Below are 19,417 nucleotides of genomic sequence, written 5' to 3'. Positions count from 1 at the left end.
TGATTATACTGCAGTTAGGACCACTTGGGCTCCTTTCCTAGAAGGCACGACCACGCTGGGTACCCACGGTTCAGCGCAGAAGCTTGAGAATCTCCATGAGGGGAACCATCTGCAAACCAGAGGCTTGCCCGTGCTGGGACTGCAGGTGCCCAGGAAGAGGTGGGGGAGTCTGGCTGAGCACTGGGCTGCTGAGTGGGGTGGTGGGTGACCCCACGTGGTTGTGGGCCATTTTGCTGGACATTCTAGAGGTAATGGCGTTGGGCCCGTGTTTGGGTGGACTGGCCTGCAGGGCAGAGAAAGACGCCGAGGCTGAAGTGTGTGTGTGTGACATCCCATCAGTCATCCTGAGAAGGGGCAGGTCCTGGGCCAGGAGGCCCTGGAGGGCAGGGCAGGCTGGGGGCTGCAGGGACCTCAGAGGACAGGTCAGAGCTTAGAAGACATCAGCGAGGAACAGCATGAAATCTCCCTTGGCGGATTCAGAAACTTCTGGAAGGCAGCTGTAAGCAGGGTTTGGAAAGAACTGTGAATGGGAGAGCAGCAGCCGCCTGAAAACAGCCGGCAAAGCTCTCGGGGACAGAATGGAGGTGGGTACCTGGACCTGAGGGCTGGTGAGGCATCTCCGAGGAGGGGCCTCAGCTTGGCTGTGAACCACAGTCCTCAGGGCTAGTGGTTCCAGCTCCTGTGGTAAGGGTGAGGGGGCGTGGGGGCATTAGGGTCCCTCAGAAGCCTCTTCGGGGCACACAAGTTCCTCAGCTGCCCATCATCCCCCCACAGGGCCCTGGGATGGTCTCTTCGCATAGAGGCAGATGGAATCTGAAGGGGCTGGTGTTTCTCCAACCTTCTTCCCTCAGGGATCCATCCCCAGAAATAATAATGCTGCCCACATTTGAGGACATCCTTTTAATCACAAACTGCTTATCCAGAGTCTGGCTTGAGGTTGGGACACTGGGAGACAGAACTTGGGACCCTCCCCAGGTACAATGATGGTAACACTCCTGCTCCCTCCTAGAACCGGAGATCCCCACCTCGGTCGCTTTGACCTCCAGCCTTTCTGTGTTAATGCCTGTACTGCAACCACCCTGAAATCCTGATTACTCTTTCTGGAGAGAAGTGAGGGGGATCGGGGTCCTGTACTGACATTAGGGCCCCAGAAGCTCTCCCCAGGCCAGGCTGGGCCTCCCCACCTTCCCCGCCTGGCCCCCCGGGGCTGCGCGTCTACACGATGCCCTCCGGACGCTTGCTCCTCCAAACCACCAGCGCTGTCACCAGCAGGGTCACCAGGATGGGCACCACGATGAAGGGACAGAGGATGTTTCGGGGCGGGTCCCGCACAGCCCTGCCGGACGCGGGGCAGTTTTTGAAGTAGTGCTGGTGGATGGCCACGAAGAACGTGTCCACAGCTGCGTTTGGCCAGAAGCAGTTCAGCTGGGTCGCCACGTTCCTGGTGCAGTCTGTGAGCTCACTGTAGCTCCTGCAGATGGAAAAGCAGCTCATCAGCCCCTGAGTGGGCCGAGGGCCATGGGAGGACCCAGTTGCCCACCATGGTGAGCACTCCCAGAAGTCCAGGCCCAGGGGCAGCAGCCCTGGCTGTAGGAGAGGGGGGCCCCAGACGGTGTCGTGGGGGATCCCCAGATGTCCTGCACGTGGCCAGGCCCTGGAAGGTGAGCGGGGGCTTAGGGCCATCCCTCCATGCTTCCAGGGTGCCAGGGACTAGGATGCCATATGTAAGGGCAGCCTGAAAGGTGGGCCAGTCAGGCCCGCTCAGACAGCAGCCTGGGTCAACAAGCCATCCGTGCACAAATCCGCAGCTTCTCCAGCCTTGCCCCATGCCTGCCCCTCGGCTTGGAAGGCAGGAGCCTCATCTCCCAGCCCCCATCTTCCCACTCTCACTGGCATCTCCCACAGGGTCCATCACCCTTCGTTGTACGGAGGGACGTATGTATCATATGTAAGCGCCGTGAGGACAGGGCCAGCCTGCTTTGCACACCTGTAATCGCAGAGCCTGGAAGAGCACTCAGCACACGCCAATCACCAGGCAGTTGTTTCTTTCTTTCTTTCTTTTATTATCGTGGTAAAATTTAAATAACACAATTTCATTTTACTATTTTAACCATTTGTTAAGTGCACAGTAAGGGGCAGTAAGTACATTTATGCTGTCATGCAGCCATCAGCACCATTTCCAGCCCTTTCTCAGCTTCCCAAACAGAAACGCTGCCCCCATGAAACACTGACTTCCCGTTCCCCCTTCCCACCCACCAAGCGGCTTTTTGTCTCTGACTGTGACTGCTCTAGGGACCTTGGGTAAGTGGAATCATAAGGTATTTGTCTTTTTGTGATGGGTTTATTTCCCCAAGCAAAGCGTCCCCAAGTTTCATCATGTTGTAGCAGGTGTCAGACTCCTTCCTTTTCAAGGCTGAATCACGTTCTGTTTGCACCTACTTCATTTTGCTTATCCATTATCAATGGACAACCTAGGTTGCTTCCACGTTTAGCGACTGGGAGGAACACAGCTGGTACAAACGTGGGTGGGCAAACGTCTCTTGAACACCCTGCTTTCAATTCTTTTCGGTGTACTCCCAAGTGTGTAACTGCTGGATACGGTGGGTCTACATTTAACACTCTGGGTAAATTACTTTTTAATAAGTGAAGAGTCAACATGGGGGGAAAGGAAGATGTAGTTTCCAGAAGGCGAATCACTTCTGCTTCTGCTTATCAGGCAGAAAGCCGCAAAGCGTGCTGCTCTTACTTGAATGATAACCAAAAAAAAAAAAAAAAAAAAAAAAAAAAAAAAAAAAAAAAGCCAAAGAGACTAAGAAATGGTATGTTTTCTGGAATCCGTCAGAAAGCTGAGACTGCAAAGCAGTGAAGTAACTTATTTCAAGCCAGAACTGTCCCACCTGGGGCCACGCGTGGGAAAGAGACACAGCTGCTATACCAGATGCGAGAAGAAGTCCACTTATAAAAAACTACCAAAGGCCACTGTGGACTAGAAGGTCAGTTTGGAATTTCTGGGGCCCCAGACACACTGACTCATCACGTCTTCCCATGAGGCGCCAATGGGCGTTCCTGAGGACTGGGGCAGGCGGGAGACTGGCTGTCACACGTGGCCCAGCACTCTACGTTTCTTGAATACTTCTCATGTAAGAATTGCCAGCCTTAGACCCCTGGAGGACCAGGAGGGAACAGACCCATAGCCCTTCTGACATTCCCAGGCCCTTCTCTCCCGGGAAGCAAAAGCCTGAAGCTGCTGAGGGAGGGATGGTACAGCCTGTCAGCCCAGGGCACAAGAAAGATGCACGGTGGCTGAGGGAAGGATGGGGGAAAAGACTGTCTTCCCTTGGGAGAGCAGCAGGAACGAATCCTGGGCCTAGGATCCTGGGTGATACCAAACAGAGGTCTCCTGCCACTGGGAGGGAGGCAGGACTCCTCGCCAAGGCCCCACAGATACAGGGCAAGGTTTGGCCACCATGGGAGAGGCCCAAAGGCAGGGGCCTGTCTGAACTGAGGCTCTGCCCCCTCATATGGGCATAACACAGACAACAAGCAGTAACCATCTGCTGCCCAGACAAGGTGGGGAGAGACCCACTGTGTGTGGCCCGGGCATGCAGGGTGGGATGCTGCACTGAGGACATGTCACCAGGCCCGACTCTGAGCACAAGGCCACAGTAGCCTGTTGCTAGAGATGTAGAGGCCTGTGGTGTTCGGAAACTCTCCGCGGCAACCACAAGGCCCAAGCCCAGCCCAGTTCCTGACAAGACTGACTCAAAACCCCACCCGAACAGCCTGGCAGGAGCGGCTCACCCATTTCCAGGTAGAAACAGTAGTTACCTCAGTCTCGGCTTTCCTATACATGAATGTTCAGTATTCAATACAGAATCATGAACTTTCATTCCAAAGCAACAGAATCCAAGCAACCCCTTCTCAAGAGATACATCAATCCATAGAATCAGACTCTGAGATGTCATAACTATCATGCAGGGACTTCAAAAGGAAAACTATGATAAAGGGTCTAAGTGGGGAAAATAGCCAACAGACACAGAGAAGTTCAGCAGAGATGCAAGGTGTAGAAAACAAATAAACAAACAAACACAGCATCAGAGAGAACTCCTTTGATGGACTCATCAGCAGACCTGACATCTGAGGAGTGAATTGGTGAACCTGAAGGTAGGTCAGAAATTACTAAACAGAAACACAAAGAGAAAAAATAGAGCATGTCTGTGGCGAATTAATAACACTGCCAATGATATCAACTCCAGTTTGTAATCTGAGTCCCAGAAAGAGGAGAAGAAATGGGGCAGAGGGGCCTCTGGGTGGCTCAGTTGGTTAAGCATCTGCCTTCGGCTCAGGTCAGAGATCCCAGGATCCTGGGATCAAGCCCCACATTGGGCTCCCTGCTCAACAGGGAGCCTGCTCCTACCTCTCCCTCTGCCCCTCCCCCTGCTTGTGCTCTCTCTCTCTCGAATAAATAATACAATCTTTAAAAAAAAAAAAAGAAATGGGACGGAAAAAGTTTTTAAGAGATAATGGCTGAAAAATTTCCAAAATTAGTGACATATCAAATTGCAAATCCAAGAAGTCAGAGAACCCCAAATAGAGCAAAAACCAAAGTGACAGGAACAGCCAATAAACAGCAATGTAGACACATCAAATTCAAACTAGCCGCTGAAAACCAAAGATAAAGGAAAAAAATCCAAAAGAAAAAATCCTAGAGCCTGTCAAGAAAAAATACACCTACGGAGGAGCAATGACAGGATGTCGGCAGACTTCTGACCTGAGACTGTGCAGGCCAGGGGACAATGGGGTGACAAAGTGTTGGGAGTGGCAGTGGGAACACACCTCTGTCTGCCCAGAATTCCACGCCCAGCAAAAATAGCTTCCACACACAAAGTTGAACTGAAGACTGAGAGAATTCACTGCCGGCAGATCTGGGTTGTAAGAAACGTTTGAGATTTTCAGTCAGAGGAACATAGCAAGGTGAAGAGCTCTGTGAAAAGTAAAAATGAGGATCTTTAAAAGATACATTTCTGATCTTCCTGATTTTTGATGTAGAAAGTGGGTAAAGGGAGCAGAGACCACAGAGGAACTACCCAAGGAGGCTTGAAAAGGCTGCACGGAAAAGGCCAGGGCGTCTGCAGCCTTGAGCGCCCCCTCTACGTAGCTCCTTTTAGCCTTGAAATCGCTAAGTCACTGTTTTCTCTGCCCTGGATGCTCTCTGGGTCACTGCTGCGAGTGCACAGGGACCATGGGGCCCCCTCAGTCCATGTGGGAGGGCGGGGTGTGGAGGCCCCAGGAGGGGGAGAGTGGGCTGAGGCGGCAGCAGTGGACCTGCAGGGGACCCGCACCCACCGGGGTGTGCGGTTTTCCCAAGTGAGCAAGGATTCATGTTTCAAGTAAAAACAGAAGTGGGAAGAGTGGCAGGAAATCCTGACAGGCTGGGTCTCACTGGGAGAGGGAAGGAACCAGCATGCATCTAGTGGCTGGCCCGGGGAAACGCTGAACGTGTCACATATTGTAAAAGCCCCAAGTCCAGCCTTCTGGGCTGGCTGTTGGTCAGCCACAGGGTTACGTGTTATAAGCGCTGGTCTGAATGACTGCCTTCTCCCCTGCCTCAGGCCCAGCAGACCCATCCAGTCAGCGGGACCAGTGACAATCCATCCTAAACATCGTTCCCCATCCTCTGTGCCTAAAGGAAAGGAGATGGGATGTCCCTACAAAGAGGGGTTGGGGTTGCCATCTCTGGGCTGGCCAACCAGGATGGGGAAGAGCTCCCGACCTAAGAGACAAGATTTGTCAGACCCCACACTGAGGCCATGTGGAGGGTGAGCCTCTGGTGGGCTATTCTGGGATCAGGCGCTTTCTCCTTGAAATGTTATCCCTCCAGTCTGCAAAGCCACCCCTGTCTAAAAATATCTCTAACATGCAGTTGGCCATCCACATCCTGTTTATTTATATAGAAGTGACAGCTGAAACTTTCAATAAATATTTTGAGCCCTGTCAGCAAGGGTGTGATAAGAGAATTCCCCTCAGAGCGCAGACATTCTTCTCTTCAGCAGAACATAGTACTGACTGAAGGGCCCAAAATAATCATGAAAAATATTCTTGCCTTAACCCTCTATTTTCAGTTCTCACGTAACTGAACAATTACAATTACCCCCCCCCCTTTTTTTTTATATGAGTCTTTCTATTCTGGGCCCTTAAGCAAACTTTGCTTGGCATGTTTCTGAACACTATGGTGGGAGCTTCCCATATACTTGGGTCCCAAGTCAAGGGTGCCATGACTCACGGGTGTTTACTTATCGACAAGAAGGCCGATGCCCATGGATGCCCCAGACAAGTGGTGTGCTCTGGGGACACTTGTGGTTGGTGTTTACCCCAGCTAGCCCTGACCGGCCCTGATGTGTGGGGTATCTGAGTCTGAGCCCTGACACCCCACAGACCTGGATTCAAATCCCATCTCCATGACTTATCACGAGTGATCTTGGGGATCTCATGACCCCTATCCGAGTGAGTCCTGGCCTCCTTCTATTCTAATGAGGAGACTACCTGGCAGGGTTACAGGGTGGATCAAGTTAAATGAGGTCAAGGGCCCAACATACAGCAGGTGCCCAATAAATGCATGTTACTTCATCGCTTCCTCCCAGACAACTGGTGTGTGACTCCTGAAGTACACGCTTCTTGTTCCATCAGCTTGAGCAAACGCTGACCAGGGAACACGTGTCTCAGCCTCCAAAATCGGAGGAGGAAGTGCTTTTGGACTTAGGTTTAGTTCATCTGCCTCAGTATTTGACTCTACCTGTCCAGGATCATGTATTGTGCAGGGTTTCCAGTGGCTCTGCACCCCCCACCCCCCGTGGGGAGGGGAGGTGGTGGCCTGGCAGCCTGAGTGCGGTTGGCCTGAGAGCCTGTCAGAGTGCCAGATGACATGGGGCAGGGAGGCTTTCGGGGAGTGGGAGAAGCCTGTGGGTGGGTGCGAGATGCAGAGCCAGATACCCGTGACGCCCCTGGTGAGACAGCCATTCTGGAAATCCAAACAACTAATACACATCTGTGAAGAACTTTAACCTCACTGTTTAGGAAAAAAAAAAAAAAGTGAACTCCTAGATTTAAAAATAAGACTGCACTGACGACAGTGTAGTGGAATGAGGTGGGCACTTACATCATCACTAATCGATAAAATGACATTTTTCTGGAAGGCAGTTTGGCAGTACGTGTCAATGACCTCAAAACTGGGGATACCCTCTGATCCAAGAATTCTGTTTCTAGGAATTATTCTAAAATAATACCATAAAATGCAGACGCAAGTCATGTAACGAGATGTTCACTGCAACTTTCTGATTGTGAAAAACAGCCAACAGTTGGACAGGGGTGAAGGAGACTGCTTCTAAAAGCTTCCCCTGTGCTCCTTCTCCTGGGGGCTCCCAGCCCCACCAATGGTCTCCACGACCAGCTCCAGCCGCAGCCTTTCAGGAAGGCCACCAGAGGGCGCTCTTCCTAGGCAGCTCCTCTCCATGGTCTCCTCTCCTGGGGATGCTTCTCCTGACTGCCACCTCCTCCCTTGAGCCTCTCCCCTCTGTCAGCAGCCTGATCTGTCCCCACCGAGAGGCTCCCCTGTCCTTGCTACCTACCCCATGCGGGGAGGGGTGTCCATACTCTGCAGGCTCCTTGGCTCCTGGGCCAGCTGTGACCCTCCACACCTGCATGTGAAACTCGCCTCTGTCCACATCCAGATGTCAACACAGCTGACTTCCAGGCTATCCCTGCCTCAGCCCCCTCTCCCACCACCTGGGAAACCTTGCCCAGCTCCTGAGGCATCATGGGCTTCTCCTCACCTCCAGAGTTGTCCCCTCCCTTCCTGCGTGGCCCTATCTCTAGGCCCAGGAGTAGGCAGAAGTGACTTGTCTTCATGGGTTATTACACACCCTCAACCATGTCCTGTCCTTCTCACTGGCTACACGCTAGCTTGGCTGGCTGACATTTCTGTCTCAGGATATTTGCACATGCTGCTTGGAAGGTCTTTGCTTTCTGCTTGGAAGGCTCCTAACCCCATCTTCCCAAGGCCAACCTTTGCTCATCCCTCAATGGAAGGGCGCCAAGAGTGACATTCCCACTGTGACAGTGTTATGAGATCTCCCCAGTGTAGAGACAGCCTACATATGTCAGAAGCACGAGATGGAGTTGACCACACCTTCACGTCGGAGACTTTAACTCCCTTTCAGGGCTGAGCAGATTAAAACCCATATAATGTAAACAAACTACATTCACTGAAGCATTGTGATGTGCCTGGTCAGCAGAGAATCAATCACTTTTTCAAAGGTCACAGATTCTACTGCGGCAGCAAAGAACAATGACAGAAGCCCAAAAAGAAATTGTACGTTAGTAGTCTTTGACTACAATATTCAAAAGTAGAAATTAGTAAGAAAAGGATAAGTCAAAAAAAGTCAACTGTCCAGAAATTAAAGGGGCGCCTGGGTGGCTCAGTGGGTTAAGCCGCTGCCTTCGGCTCAGGTCATGATCCCAGGTCCTGGGTTCGAGCCCCGCATCGGGCTCTCTGCTCTGCAGGGAGCCTGCTTCCTCCTCTCTCTCTGCCTGCCTCTCTGCTTACTTGTGATTTCTCTCTGTCAAATAAATAAATAAAATCTTAAAAAAAAAAAAGAAATTAAAGACGACTCCTATAATCTTGAGGTCTGAGGAGAATTTGACAATTCATTTACACACTATTAAGAAGACAATGGCAATACTATTTGTAAAAGTTAAGGGGATGAAAAAAAAGTTAGGGGATGGCCCACACAAACAATCCTGAGAAAAATTTTCATCACAGGCCAGGGGGACTTCATCTTCAAGTGGTCATGTCTTCTCCCTTGTGGTTTCCGCCTCTGGGGTCAGGGCTCCGACCCACAACTGGGTCGTCACGCGCAGCCTTTCCTAGGCAGGACGGGGCTGGCCACCGCTGGGGCTACTTCCTTTGGTGACGCAAAACCACACAGTGTCAGGCCTAGAGTGAGCGTGCCAGGCTGGCTCATTGCTACAAAGGGCCTAGGACCCCAGAGAGACCGGGGCGGGGGTGGCCCAGGTGGCTAACTGAGCCCACGTGGTCTCTATCTCTGTGGGCCCCCACACAAGGGAGTCAGGAGGCCGGCCCTCCTGCCTGGAGGTAGCACAAGATGGGACATCTTTTGTTTTTCTTGATGCTGGGGGATGTCAAAGGAAGTCTGTGACCAGGCCCAGGGATAGGAGGCCTTGAGCATCTCTGCCGCCCAGGGCTGAGCCACAGCGCTCAGACAAGAAGGCTTTGGCATTAGTGTGACCATTGCATGCAAACGCGTACTGGAAAAATGCATTTTTCCAAGGTTCCTCCCATGGCGATCTCCTTATTTTGTAGATGGGGACCCCGGACATCCTGGCAGACCCGTGTGCCCAGGGAGCTTGGCCCATGACTCGCAGCATTCACGGGCACAGACTATAAGGTCTCTACCAACACTTGGGCCACAAAGAACCGAAACAGCTCGACAGGCTTCATACAAAACCCTGTGAGCAGCGGAGGTAACTTCACATCATGTCAGCTCCCTGGTCAACCGTACCTCCCTGACCCCCAGGCCCTGGCCGAGGAAGGTGGGCAAGTGCCATTGCCTCAGAAAATGAAGAACATGAACAGAACAGAGAATAAACAGCCCCGGGAGGGTCCCAGGGAAGAGGAAGGCCCATGGAGACCGGCTGGCATTTTCACGCTGGCTAGGAGGTGACAGTCCTGAGAACCACTTGCATCCCACCCGGGATGTGCGTCAGCTGATAAACAGCAGAAGTGGGTCAGGGAAGAGCTGCAAAGACCTCGCCCTGCGAGGCCACTGAGGAACACAGATGTGGGACAGCCCTCTGTGGCCTCCTCCAGCCAGTGCTCCCCCTTCCCACCCTGCTGAACCTTTGGCTTCCCATCTCCTGGCCCGAAGCCAGCCTGGGCTCCCATCCCCAGAGACATTCCACAGGGGAAAACCGCAAGGCAGCGGTCTAGGGTCACCCCACTTCAGTCCCTGCGTGTTGGCCCAGAAAGATGCTGCCTGGGGGAGGGCAATGCCCTCTCACCCAGTACAGACAAGGTCCTGAGGCCCCTGCCCCTGGAAGTGACCCCCACACCCCCATCCCAATGGTGTGTGGGCGGTAGACACTGGGAGCCTGAACCTGGCTCCTCTCCCACGTTCTGCTTTCTGCCTGCTTCTTAAGATGCACATACGCACGACCTGCTCCGTGACCCCATCCCGTGAAGAAAGGATTCCATGGTTCCTTTCCTGCAGAGGACTGGCTTCCCCCAACCCGGCTTCCACCGCAGGGTGGCAGGACAGGCCTGTGGCTCTCCTCCTGAAGCCCCCCAAACCCCCTGCCCGTGTTCTTCTATTTCCTCTCAAGACAGGACTCAGGCCTGGTGCTTTTGGTATGCGCGCCCTGGATGAGTCCCCTGACCTTGTGGCGCCCCCTCCCGCAACCCCCATACTATCCCCTCCATCAAATTGCAGCTGCCTGTCTGCTATCTGCCTCCCCACCGGACTGGGACGTTGGGAAATGGGGTGGCTCCTCTCAGGTCCCCGTGGAATCCTGGTCCCTGTGTGGGGGCACAGTAGGGCTCAGTGCACAAGGCTGATATGCTTGTGACTCTGGGCCCCCCCAAAGGAACCATCTGGAGCCCTTACTCCCCAAACCTAGGCCAGGAGGGAGAGGTGGTAGAGGGCATGGTCCCTTCCCACCTGGGCTGTCCTGGAGCTCCTTGCCTGGATACAGGGCCTGCAGGAGGGCCCAAGGCCACTAGACCCATGTCTCAGAAGCACAGACCCGCAGTCCCTACACATAGAACTGTGTGTTCCTGTGTCAGTCCCAGAGCCCACCCTTGGGCCTGGAACCCAGAGCACACTTTGGGGGAACAATAGGAGACTCCCTGGGAACATTTTTCAGCTCTGCAACCAGGCTGGCTGGCACTACCTGGAAGCAGTGGGTGGGGGTCACATGGGAGCCGTGCAGTACATGGGGCCCTGTGTGGAATGGGGAAGAGCGCCCCCTCCTCCAGGCAGGCCATGTGGCTTCAGCCTCCACCTTGGCCAGCCGCCCTGTGAAGGATCCAACCCGCCAAGCTACAGTGTGTCCTTGGATAAGATACTCAGTGTCTCTGAGCTGTGGTTTCTCCATCCGAGAAGACCATCACAGGTCTGAGCTGGAGACCAGGAAGCCATTGTTACCCAGAGGCCCTCACACCCCCAAACCCATGGGGGAAGCTCCAGTCAAGGTGACCGCTGTCTGTTGAGGGGACCCCAGTGTTTTCTGTGTTTCTGGAAGATTTAATCAGAGTTTGGTGGACAATACAGCTTTGCTGTCATACCAGACAGCTCTAGGCCCAGCCCTGGTTTCCTGAGCTTGGCCCCCATCGGGCCAGAGTATGGCTTGAGCACCCTCCTCTCGGAGTCTGCAAACAGAGCAGCAGCCTGCAAACACTGGTGGGTAGGATGGGTGGGCCTAAAGGGACTGGGGCACCACAGGGTACTGTGCTGGGAGATCAGGCTGTGGGGACCTGAGGCCACAGAGACACAGAAGGCGGTGCGGCAGCTCTCCAGCCGCCCTGCTGGGGTCAGGCTGTGGGTTCCTGCTGGGAGCACATGCTGCCTGGCCCTGGGGTCAGGCCAAGCCCAGTCTTGGTCCCCTGGGCGAGGGACAACCTGAAACTAAGGAGGTCACATGGAGCCATCCAGGGAGCTGTGGGCATACAGAATGGGGACCCACTTAGGTTGGGGTGTCAACCCCTCGCCTCCCCGCAGCTAAGGGCAACAGTCCCTACCCAGGACTGCAGATGCCCTGGCTCTCTGCCCTCCACAGGCTAGGAGATCCTAGGACACATTCCCATAGAATATGGGAAGTTACTCCTTGAACCAGCGTTCCGAACCTCTTCTTACAAAGTGAGCTGCGGAGGTGGCCCGTGTGGGTGACCCTGGGTGACAGTGAAGGGGGCGCCCAGGGGTCTGACCCATGTCTGCTTGGCTCCTCCATGCACGTAGCTTCCTCCCCTGCTTGGCCTCAGAAGCCCCTTTTGGGGAGGAGGCACCTAACTGGGGCCCGGCCTCATTTGTCTTGCTCCACGACTCCTGCCCCTGGCTCTGTGCCCAACAGCTTCTGGAGCCTCTGTTCACACTGGGAGGAAGCAGAGGTTTCTAAATCCATTCCTGGCCCTGTGCGCAGTCTGTGCTGGCAGCAGACACAGCGCCCAGGATGCTGCCCAACCAGGCTCCCCACGGAGAGGGCCTGCTGGGTGGGCGAGGGCACAATGAGAACAGGCTGGGGCCTGTTCTGAGAACAGGCTGGGGCAGGAACCAGGCTCCTGGGGTCTGGAGCTCAGGGCGATGAAACTGCACTTGTAAAATCCAGCAGGCATCTGAGAAGCCAGGGAACTGTGGCTGATCACCAAGCTCACCAAGCTGTGCCTGCTGTCACACAGGCATCGGTGTGAGCCCCCTCCCACCCTTGTCCTCGCTGGGACCCCTGTGGAGATCTGGGACCCCGGTACAGACACCAGGTCTAGGAAGGTGAAGCCACCACTCCCACCCTTGCTGGGATGTGGGTGTCCATGAGTCTGTGTCCCAGGATTAGGTGGACAGTGGGGTGCTATGTTTGGACACTGACACCCCAGGACATTATCCTTGTGAAGTTACGCAGGCCATGGGAGGGAAGGGCTTTTCCCTGGAGCCCATCCTTGTCCCACAGCTCTCTGCCCATCCCTCCCTGGAGCCCCTTTGTCTCTGTGATGCCACTTTCAGCTGGGACCCCACTCCGCCCACCCCCACAGGGACACCTGTCCTGCCCTCCCGCCATGTCCCACCATTTGTGCCCTCCTCGTCCAAGTGGCCCCTGCCACCTGTGCCCTCACTGTCCCAGTCTTAGTGCGTTCGGAGTTTGGGGCGACACCAAATACAGGGGGAAGAGCAGGGCCATGGAACATTCCACACCACGGTATCCGGCCTGGTGGTGAGACCAAGCACTGAGCTGTTGTGCTTTCAGCTGTCAGGGGGACGTAGCAGTCCCCAGCTAACAGCAAGTTGGGGAAACCTGCTCTGAGCTGGACACTCCCTGAACACATGGCACCTGGCCACTGGGACCCCATAGCTGTTGGGGAGCCTCTGCCTCTAGCCTAGAATTCCTGTGAGGCCAGGCACCAACTGTCTCCCCAGAACCGGCCTGGAGGGAGTGTGCCTGAGGGAAGGAAGGAACAATCCTCTCCCTCCTGACCTCTGCTGAGACCTGCCAGCACCGAGACCCTCACCTGTGGACCCTCCATCTACTCCCGGGGCTCACCCTGAGGGAGAAAGAGGGGCTCCCCAGCAGCCACCGTGTGGCAGGTGCTGAAGCCTAAACCCGTGGGGGTGCAGCCCCAGGAGGGGTTGAAGGTCCTGCCTCTGGGTCCCCACCAGCCACAGCATGGACCCGCCCCCTGTGGGGTCCGCAGCAGAGGCTAGCACTTAAATATCTGGTTCTGAACTCCTTCATGGTACCTGAGCGCCCTCATCTCACTTTTTAAGGAGGAACCACAACTGGGACTCGGTAAGAGCAGCCACCAGCGGCCCCTGGCCTGCCAACGCTCTGTCCCACCTCCTGGCGAGCATGTGCTCTTCCAAGCTGGGAGGCTGAGGCTGCCCACAGCGAGACAGAAGCTTCCAGCCATCCGCCATGCTTCTCTGTGATTGGGAATCAGCCTGGGACAAGTGTGCACCTGGAGCAGCCCCAGCAGCCCAGGAGGATGGGAACACAGAGACATCAAGGTCACAAGGACCTTGCAGGCCCACTTGGCTTTCTGGAGGGGGTCCTGAAGCCCCCCCAGTGGCACCAGAACAAGCTGGTCCTGGTCCAAGGAGGGGAGTCAGGCGCTGGTCTGAGGGTCAGTCCAGGGCCTGAGGGTCTGTGTTGGATACTGCCCAAAGGCCCCCCGAAGGCAGTCCCTAAACAGTCATGGGGCTCAGGGCCTGCCTCCTGCCCACCCCATGTCTTCACAGTCCCTTCCCAGTCCCTGCCTCTAGCAACTTGCAAGCAACCCCCCTCCCCAACCCTGGAAAGCAGAGGTCATGCTTACAAGATAAGAAACCATCTCTCTGCCTTCTCTGATGACATGATAAAAACCCAGAGACAATGGAATGCCCGCTACACCAACTTCAGAAAACCGGGCTGTTCATCACATTGTATTACCTGCCAAGCTGTCACTCCTGGAGAAAGGCAGCTTTTTAAAGCACCCTAGAAAATTTTTGCTTTTGAGAACGTATTAATCATACAGCTTATTCCTAGGATTTACTTCAAATAATTGCCGGAATCTAAAAGGCGCGTGTGAAAGGGAACGATGAGTTAAAAATAGTAAGACATGCTTGAGTTAACAGCCTATTTGCAAAGATGAGTAGCCACGAGCCGGATCAGACCAAGGGTTTTTACTGACAAAAGTCAGAACCATGCAGGGTGAAAAATAAAAACAAAATAGAGGACAGAAAGACAAAGAAAATACTAGAACATTAACCCAAATCAATGAGGGGAGAGAGAGAGAAAGAGAAAGAGAGACAGAGACACAAAGCAAAAGTCCAGGAATCCAAAAACCCAGAGACTCTGGCGGGGGGTGGGGAGTCTTCCACGGTGTGGTGGTAGCGGGGAAAGGCCAGCGTATGCGGTCTGACCCTGTAAGAAAACCAACACAGAAACCAGAGCATCTGTGTTTCACATTTCACGGCTGGTTGAGTGAAAAGAAGTTTTCCGACAGCCTCATCAGAAAGATAATAGAAAAGACATCACGTTTCAACAATGGGAAGAAAAAAAAGAAATCAGCGTAACCTAAAAAATCAAGACAAAAAAAGGAGCACCTAAAGGCTGAACAGAAAGGACAAATACAAGGTCATTTCTCAAGTTATGAGGCTCACTGCTCTCCCTGCGGAAGCACAAAATCCAGCAACATGCTGTTCGCAAGACACACCAGAAGAGGAAGAGGAGGTGTGAGTAAGCTTCAAGGGGCTGCAGACCGGCGTTTCAGTGCTAACACCAGGCTGAGATTAACACAGGCAAAAACCATCCCACGTGGCAGGAGTTGTAACCTTACTTCACGGTCGATGTCAGCAGCATAACCGTGCGGCATCTAAATGCTGTAGTAACAGAGCAGGATCTATGCATGCACACCTGCTGGGAGAACGACGCAGAAACCATGCCAGTTTGGCCAGGACTGAAGAATCCACTGCTCATTATCAAGCACACAGAAAGTTCAGGAACACGGGAAGGAGCTGCGTAGCACAACAGTGCGGAGTCCGTTGCTGTTTCAGTGGGAATGAAACAGAACGAGCAGAATATGGTTCGTTTTCAAGGACTGGCGGTGTGTTTACAGAAGGTCGTCATGTGCAGGATCTCAAGGAAAATCTCAACAAAAATATGGAAGCAGGAACTATTTGCTCTCTGTTCTCTTACTCTGTCAAGAGAAGAAGAGAGTAAGAACCAAACAGAAATACAACATTTGAGAATGAAAATGTACTTGTCTACGGAAAAAAACTGTCTGATACGACAAAAACACGGACATCTCAAAACCAGCAGAAAGTGGCAAAGAAGGTCCAGAAGGAGAAACCACATGGCCTCATTAGGTTCAAAAAAAGGTGAGAAAAAATGATGATACAATAAGCATCAAAATTCTATCTCGTGAAAGAAGCAAAAAAATTTTTTTTGCGGGGGGGAAGCAAAAAAGAGGGAAAAGCAAATGATGAAAGTTAAAGCCAAAAATTTTTAAAAAGACATTGCTATCTAAAATCTACCCATTTTCTAAAGACCTTTAAGAATGGGCACAATGAATAAAAAAGTGGTTCTTGTCATCTGCCTCTGCTGACCCAGGTGACCTCTCTACAGAGAACACAAAGGACGAGAAAAACACAAAGATTAAACAAAATTTTGAATATAGAAGATCTGAAACATTTAAGGGGATGATATGTGTCATTATGTTTCAGGGAGGAATGCGAAGAATACAGACCCCATAAACACTGATGAAATAACAAACATGAAACAAAAAACAGCCCAAATCGAGCAACAGTGAAACTAGAAAAAGAAATCCTCCCCACCCCCCAACGCAGATCTGATGGTTTTAGTGATGAATTCATTCACATTTGCAAGGGATGAATAATTATCCCTTCAGATGAATTATTTCCCCCTCTTGACCCCAATAGTCAGCTGAGCACATATATTCCATGAGGTAACGATGACCCTAATCCTAGAACTTCTGGGAAACTTGTACGGAGGGAAATGAGGAGATGTTAAAGAAGTGAATACTTTTATACTCATTTTCCTGGGGAGGAAACAGAGGCCTGTGGCGGGTAGGCAGGGACGGAATCAGCAGGGTTCCTGAACGGTGGGTCCCATTTGAGTTCTCTGCCCGGTCCACTGTGTGAGTTCTGTACTAACTGCTGAGACAACATCTGAAGGTAACAGCCAATGAGGCCAAGTAGGCCTGCTGCCATTCTTCAGGACGCGGGGGCCAAAGACGCTCGCCGTGGGAAGATGCCTGCGAGCAGATGGCTCTTCTCTAGTGGACTGCTTGGTGACGGCCCTCTCAATTAGCATCTTAGTATGACCTCTGATGGAACTTGGCAGAATGGTTTGTTTTTTTTTTTCCAAAGATTTTGTTTATTTATTTGACAGACAGAGATCACAAGTAGGCAGAGAGGCAGGCAGAGAGAGAGGAGGAAGCAGGCGCCCCGCTGAGCAGAGAGCCCGATGCGGGGCTCGATCCCAGGACCCTGGGATCATGACCTGAGCCGAAGACAGAAGCTTAACCCACTGAGCCACCCAGGCGCCCCTGCAGAATGGTTTTTCACTCTTTTGGAAAAACAGGCAGAACGTCTATCAAAGAAAGCAAAACGTAATGTGAAATGCAATGAGAATGCACACACTAAAAGCGAATGAGATCGTCTAAACTGTAGAAAATATTACAGAGCACGGTGATGGGAAGCGAGGGTATGGCCCCAAGCCATAAATAAAAATCAACTGATGTGATCTTAATCCACACACGAATGTGTTATGTTTTAAGCTAAGCATTACCAAACAGAGGTAAGAAATACTATTTAACAAATGATGTTAGCATCATCGAAGTAGGAAGGAAATAAATTTTAATTCAGGTCTTAATGTAAACTACTCACTGTGTTAGGAAGGAGAATTGTTATTTCAAAACATGTGACAACTAAATAGAAACAGAACATAACATTGTGGCCATAGGACTCCCTCCAAATTTTGACAATTGGATTTCCAGAACAGATAGAACAGTGGCCAAGTCACAGACCTCTGAGGAGTGAGTCAGGGCATACACGTAAGCAGAATAATTAATATATCACACACAGGACACAAACAGCACCGCAGTAAACACAAGGGACATGTGAAGAGAAAATATTTAGAACAAAACAACAACTAGCTAACTTCTACCACGTTCAGGAGTCTGTAAAATAAGGTTAATAAAAGTCCCAGTGACTCAGAAGATAAAAGTAGCTAAAGTTATGCTCAAATACTTTGCACTTGAGAAGAAACAAACTGCAGAGAACTTCAGAAGAACAGTCTCCATCCCGACAGCCGAAGGCAGGCACAACAGATGAGAGGAGGCTCATTTGAAACCTGCAAAACCAGGATCTCTACAAACTCAATACTCAGGGACATGTGAGGAAATAAATAGTTTCGTGTGTTGCTGGTAATAAAAATTCTTATAATTCTTTAAAAGGGCAACTGGGAGGGCAGCTCTTTCTGTCCACGGGTCCCATGCTTTAATAAAACCACCTCTTTGCACCAAAATAAATGAAATGAAATGAAATAAATAAAATAAAATGGCAACTGGGCAAAACTTATCAAGAACCACAGAATGGGGGCACCTGGGTGGCTCAGTCCACTAAGCATCTGCCTCCGGCTCAGGTCATGATCCCAGGGTCCTGGAATCGAGTCCCACATCAGGTTCCTTGCTCAGTGGGGAGCCTGCTTCTCCCTCTGCCTCTACTGCTCCCCCTGATTGTGCTCCCTCTCTCTCAAATAAATAAATAGAATCTTTTAAAAAACCTACAGAATGTTCGTGGCACGGGCTGTATTAAGTCCATTTGCAAGAATTCTTAAGGAAATTAGTCAAAAAAAGAAGTAAGCCTGCATGTAGAGAAGCTCTCAGAGCTGCATCATTTATAACAGTAAAAACCTGGAAATGGCCCAACATAACAGGATTGAGAAAATCAGGATGTTAACTTGGCCTTCCTGCTACTGAGCTAGGCTGCGTCCAGCTGGCCCCGGGCAGCGAAGGTAAACTCCCCTCTTACTACTCGAAAGGAGTGTATTTTTAAGAAAGTGGGTTCTCCGTTTTTTGTTTTTGTTTTTGTTTTTTTGGCTGAGAGAAGTGGGCACCTGAGCGTGTCCGGCAGGGCACCCTGTAAGCCAGCGTCCAGGGCTGAAGTCCTGTGAGCCACTGGGGGAGAAAGCGGTCTTCAAAATAAGCGCGGGGAAGGTGGTCGGCCACCCCATGCCACAGCTCCCCGGGCCCCTGCCAGTGGATGGAATGTCGCTGGGCCCAAGCGCGCTCGAAAGACAGCCACCAACAGAATGACGGATGAACAGAAGGGTCCTGGGAGACCCTGGGGGCAGGAGCAGGGCTGGGCTGAAGGTTATCAGTGGTGGGAGGGGGCAGCTGCTGCAACCCCCGCCCTGCCACACCCACTGGTCCTCCCCACTTCGTGCTCCCTGCCCCTCCCAGGTGCACACAGCCCTGGAGGGGCTGCCCTAGAGCAGGCTCAGGGGAGCCCTTTGTGAGCCATCCTGCGCCCCTCCCCAACAGCAAACTCCTGTGCTCACAGCCTAGACGTCTCTGAGGCCTTCCTGGGGGAGGGGTGTGGTGTGTGGGGAGTCACAGCAGCCTCTCCAAGGCGGTAGCGGAAAGCACATTGCCACAAGTCCCCATCACTAGGATCTGTCCCACCTGCCTGCTCCTGTGGGCCCAGCCAGGATCTGCTCAGTGTCGCCCCATGGCTGACCTCCTACACTGTGACTTCATCCCCAGACCAAGGAGGTGGGGAAGAGGGCAGTGCATCCTGTGATGGAAACAGATGTCAAAGCAGGCTTGGTGCTACGTGGTCACTGCCGTGTCTGGGGAAGCATCCGTGCCCTCTGTTGCCACCAGCGGACAGGAAGGGAGGTTGAGGATGAGGCGGTGGCCCAGGGACATGGAGGAACGAGGGCCAGTGGTCCTCCTCGATGGCTCCCAGCGTCCCCCCGCCACACAGGACTGCTAGGTTTCTGGCCTCTGTAGACACACGTTTTGGGAACTTTCTCAAGGAGGGAGTGGGGTTCTTCTCCCCACTCCCTAAAAGCTTCCAGTCCAGCAGGTGGCCATCCATAGACCCTCTGTGATCATCTGAGAACCACCCCCCAC

The 19,417-nt window shown here is 52.6% G+C and overlaps 1 protein-coding gene across 1 annotated transcript in view; it reads right to left on the bottom strand.

Annotated features, from left to right (window-relative positions):
- Positions 1-885: 885 nt before the first annotated feature.
- Positions 886-19,417, bottom strand: part of RAMP1 (receptor activity modifying protein 1) — a 41,784-nt gene continuing 23,252 nt past the window's right edge. Inside the window, exon 3 of the mRNA XM_047722761.1 lies at positions 886-1,471. Within this exon, the coding sequence (XP_047578717.1) occupies positions 1,216-1,471 (256 nt within the window). The 3' untranslated portion in view covers positions 886-1,215. The remainder of the gene's footprint in view (positions 1,472-19,417) is intronic.

The sequence above is a fragment of the Lutra lutra genome, chromosome 3 (genome assembly GCF_902655055.1).
Source record: "Lutra lutra chromosome 3, mLutLut1.2, whole genome shotgun sequence".
Classification (NCBI taxonomy): domain Eukaryota; kingdom Metazoa; phylum Chordata; class Mammalia; order Carnivora; family Mustelidae; genus Lutra; species Lutra lutra.
The sequence above is the reverse complement of the archived record's forward strand: the minus strand, read 5'-3'. Positions and strand labels throughout refer to the sequence as shown.